Genomic DNA, 5,000 nt, shown 5'->3' on the forward strand with positions numbered 1-5,000 from the left:
GTGAATAGGTGAATATGAGATAGTGTAGTGAATATGAGATAGTGTATAGTGTAGTGAATAGGTGAATATGAGATAGTGTATAGTGTAGTGAATAGGTGAATATGAGATAGTGTATAGTGTAGTGAATAGGTGAATATGAGAAAGTGTAGTGAATAGGTGAATATGAGATAGTGTAGTGAATATGAGATAGTGTAGTGAATAGTTGAATATGAGATAGTGTATAGTGTAGTGAATAGGTGAATATGAGATAGTGTAGTGAATAGGTGAATATGAGATAGTGTAGTGAATATGAGATAGTGTAGTGAATAGGTGAATATGAGATAGTGTAGTTAATAGGTGAATATGAGATAGTGTAGTGAATATGAGATAGTGTAGTGAATAGGTGAATATGAGATAGTGTATAGTGTAGTGAATAGGTGAATATGAGATAGTGTATCTTCATATGAGATCCAGAAATAGAGATGTGTTTTTTCCTACGCTGCTGTGTTTGTGAAAGACGACAGTTTAGCGAGCACCCCGGGACAACACCGTTTAGATGAAGTCCCAGATGATTCCTCTGCTTCCTATATCGTAACACAAACCCTGAACTTTAACTCAGCCAGTGATTTAATGAAGCCTACTTGTACAGCGAAAGACACGAAACATGGTTATATCCATTTGAATGTTAATTAAATGAGTTGGTGATGTTTGGGTTTCTCCTCATCGGTGTCGAGCGATGCGATGATCCGTATCGAACAGACAGAAAGAACACAGATCACCTTTTTTTCCTGTTTTTGGTCCTTTATATAAAACACACAATTTGATTCTGGACCCAGAGCTTTTTCAGGAGCCACAAGCTGAACATGAACAATAGAAGCGTGTATTTGTCTGTATCCTAAAATAGCACCCTTATTCCCTATGTAGTGCACTATTTTTTTGAGTAAAGTTCTATAGGGCCCTGGTAAACAAACAAAAAAAGTAGTGCACTATATAGGGAATAAGAGTTCCATTTGGAACACACGGTATTATTCTGTGTATAATCGCCATGGTAACAACTCCACATAATGGCAGTTTTTTTTTTTTTTTTTTGTATTTTGGAAAAATAACAATAAATATAAAGTCAATAGTGTAATAAGAACAGGAAATCGTTTTTTTTTTTAAATAAAATAAAATGAGCTGTCGCCCAGAAAGATGAAAAGAAAGCTTTCAAGAGTAAAAATAGTCTCAACGGTCGTTGTAGTTTTTTTGTTGTTTGTTTTGTTTTGTTTTGTTGTTGTTTTTGTAGTCTAAATGTGCTGGACCGTTTTGTGTTGTAATAAATAAGAAGCATTGTGATTTCAGGTTGGAAAAGAGAGGAGAACGCGCCTGAAAGAAATGTGAAACCCATCCTGCAAGGACGCAAAAGTAGAGAGGAGGAGAACACACAGACGGAAAAAAAAACCCCAAGGATTGAGTCCTAAACGGAACCCTATAAACTACGTAGTGCACTAGTTTTGACCAGAGCCCTATGAGTGTCCCTACGGGCCCTGGTCATAACTAGTGCACTCCACAGGAAACAGTGTGCTATTCGGGATACATCCCCCAAACTGATTTAAACTCATAGAGTTCGACAAGCTACTGAGGCGAGGTCGTCAAAATACAATATAAAGCCCATGTATATTGCAACACAACGATATATTAATTTAATAAAATACACATTATAGCTCTTGTACATGTAACAATTTGGCTCAAATGCACAGAAAATTGCAGATTTAAAAAAACAACAAAACAAAAAAAAATAAATAAGTCCATCTTGTTTTTTGTTGTTGTTTGTTGATGTTAAAACACATTAAATTGGATACATTGTTGAACATTTAATGATATTGTGTAATAGTGGGCAGGTGAAAGGGACTGTTGGGTTTTTATTTGAAACAGTCGCAGTGGCCCGGTGTCCTTTAGTGTCGTTTTGAATAAATATCTCCAACTCGTCAACTTCACCTCGACTTCTGGAAACCGATTTTCTTTCAGATTTTTTTCTTCTTCATTTTTTAATTTATTTTTTATTTTTATTTTTTACAAAATGTATAAATAATTTTTTTTATGGGGGAATATGGACACTATACATAAATTGAGAGTACATATATTAATCTGTATGATTTCTATAGATATATCTTTTCACAGTTGAAGGAAAAAACAATATCCCTTGGTAAAGGATTGTGATCGCTGAAGGAACGGGAGGCTCAGACAAGTAGACTCACTATACAGGAACAGGAAGCTGATGGCACAGTTTGATGAGGCGCTTTACATCTCGTGTGTGTACACAGCGTGGTCGTGTGTGTGTACAGTGTGTGTGTGTGTGTGTGTGTGTGTGTGTGTGTGTGCGTGTGTGTGTGTCTGTTAGACTTCCCCAGTCTGGAATGTTCCGTGTGAATAATGATATAGAAGCACATGGTTTCACAGGTGACTATAAAGAACAGGATTAGGACAGGTGAGAGATATGCTGACACATTTTAGAACCCCACCGACCCCTCCCTGACCCCTCCCTGACCCCACCGACCCCTCCCTGACCCCTGAATGACCAACCTGTTTAACATACATACATACCTTTTGTAATTTTAAACATCAATATTAAAAAAGTTTAGAGAAGTGTTTTGTCTCTCTCTCCGCGGGTCGTCGGTCAGAACCAAACCAAAGTTCAGGTCGGGAACCAACTCTGTCTGCTCTTTCCGGGTCCCTGACACTCAGGACCTGTCCTCCGATTGTCATGATAGACCATTATAATAATCCTCCCAGAAGCCAATGGCTGCGTTCACACTTCACGTAAGCAACACACACACACACACACAAACAGATGTTTAAGCTTGTCCTGGCAAAGGAAAGACCATGAACACACATTAACAATGAGCTGGTGGCCACTTGGATTAAAAGCTTGCAGGGAGCCAGACAGAAGCTGCTCATTCCTGTCATTCCCAAAGAATCACATTAACAATGAGCTGGTGGCCACTTGGATTAAAAGCTTGCAGGGAGCCAGACAGAAAGTGCCCAGCATTCTGTCATTCCCAAAGAATCACAAAAAGAGTCAAAGAAGTTCAACAGAATTCAGCTGTCCATGTTTCAGTCCTTCTGAATTCAGCTGTCCATGTTTCAGTCCTTCTGAATTCAGACGTCCATGTTTCAGTCCTTCTGAATTCAGCTGTCCATGTTTCAGTCCTTCTGAATTCAGCTGTCCATGTTTCAGTCCTTCTGAATTCAGATGCCCATGTTTCAGTCCTTCTGAATTCAGCTGTCCATGTTTCAGTCCTTCTGAATTCAGATGACGATGTTTCAGTCCTCCTGAATTCAGCTGTCAATGTTTCAGTCCTTCTGAATTTAGATGTCCATGTTTCAGTCCTTCTGAATTCAGCTGTCCATGTTTCAGTCCTTCTGAATTCAGCTGTCCATGTTTCAGTCCTTCTGAATTCAGCTGTCCATGTTTCAGTCCTTCTGAATTCAGCTGTCCATGTTTCAGTCCTTCTGAATTCAGCTGTCCATGTTTCAGTCCTTCTGAATTCAGCTGACCATGTTTCAGTCCTTCTGAATTCAGCTGACCATGTTTCAGTCCTTCTGAATTCAGCTGACCATGTTTCAGTCCTTCTGAATTCAGCTGACCATGTTTCAGTCCTTCTGAATTCAGCTGACCATGTTTCAGTCCTTCTGAATTCAGATGTCCATGTTTCAGTCCTTCTGAATTCAGATGTCCATGGCGATATCGACAGGGAGAAGTCCAACACGTGGTCCTTCCATAGTTCCAAGTCGAGGTCAACAATAAGGTCACGTTGACGGCCAGCAGTGTTCTGTTTGTTGTTTAGATGGCGGTGGCAGTCTTAGGGCTGAGAGTATCCTTCCTGCCCAAATCCCTCTCTCTCTCTCTCTCTCTCTCTCTCTTTCTACCCTGTGTATCACTTTCTTCTGAGAGTGCCGGTGGCTGTCTCGCTGCCTCTGCAGTCCTGCAGCAGTTTGTCGATGTCTCTGACCACCTGGTCTGCATCGACCCCGTCCCGCCCCAGCTCCCCCCCTCCGTGGATCCCCCCGTCCATTTCCAGAACACAGTCCATCTCTGTTCCCACCCCAGCCTCCTGGCTGATTCGGGACCGGGCCTCCGCTAGAACCTTGGCCACAGGGTCGCAGGAAAGAGAAGGGTAGGCTGGGTGTCCCGGGGGTAGTCCTGGGCCGCGGGGGCCGTAGTGATGGGGGAGACCTGGGTCTCTGCTCTGTTTGTTGGGGGAGTGGTACTGCCCGTCGGGGGGGCCAGAGCAATAGTGGCTGGGGGAGGGTTTGGTCTCGGCTCCGTCTGCGGGGGATTTAGTGGAGGAGGCGCAGGGGGAGTTGTTAGAGGAGGAGCAGCCTTTAGTGGGGGAGTTGGAGGCTGAGGGGACCTCCTGGAGAAGCGGAGACAAGGCTCTCTTGGCCTTCAGGTAAGGCTTGACGTTAGCCACTAAAATGGTGTGGTCCCGACGCTCCTTCCCGAAGGTGCAGAAGGTTTTCTTCCCGTTGGGGTTGACGGTCTCGTAGGCTTCTGTGGTCTCCATGGCAGCCTCCATCCCCGCGGGGACGAACAGGTTGTTGCGGTAGTCCACGCCCTCTGCCTGGTTGGCTCCTCCCCCTCCCGCCCCTCCCGCCGGGAACTGTGGCATCCAGCAGCGGTCGGAGTGGCCGAGGACTCTGCACTCCTCTGTGCAATTAACACAGTCTTCTTCTGCAGGGAGAAGTAGAGGGCAGAATGAGAGAGACAGTTAGTTTTGCATTGTGATTAACAGATATCTTTCAGAGAGTCTATCAATTCATACACGCAGTCTGTTTGTCACTGTCCTAACTAGAGGGAGCCTGGGAAGTGAGCCTGTAGTGTTGGAGTGATCCAACTGTGTGGACATGAAAGGCGGCACACAGACACACACACACACACACACACACACACACACACACACACACACACACACACACACACACACACCATGCTGCAGTGCCTGATCCATTTGCCACAGCATCAATACCAGGCTTCCATA

At 43.7% G+C, this 5,000-nt stretch overlaps 1 protein-coding gene across 2 annotated transcripts in view; it reads right to left on the bottom strand.

The window, feature by feature from the left end:
• Positions 1–1,212: 1,212 nt before the first annotated feature.
• The window catches only part of LOC110495376 (protocadherin-17), a 160,965-nt gene continuing 157,177 nt past the window's right edge, over positions 1,213–5,000 (bottom strand). For both annotated transcript variants that reach the window (XM_036951466.1, XM_036951465.1), the window contains exon 5: positions 1,213–4,693. In XM_036951466.1, coding sequence (XP_036807361.1) covers positions 3,897–4,693 — 797 coding nt within the window. In that variant the 3' untranslated portion in view covers positions 1,213–3,896. The remainder of the gene's footprint in view (positions 4,694–5,000) is intronic.

Source organism: Oncorhynchus mykiss, chromosome 18 (assembly GCF_013265735.2).
Source record: "Oncorhynchus mykiss isolate Arlee chromosome 18, USDA_OmykA_1.1, whole genome shotgun sequence".
Classification (NCBI taxonomy): domain Eukaryota; kingdom Metazoa; phylum Chordata; class Actinopteri; order Salmoniformes; family Salmonidae; genus Oncorhynchus; species Oncorhynchus mykiss.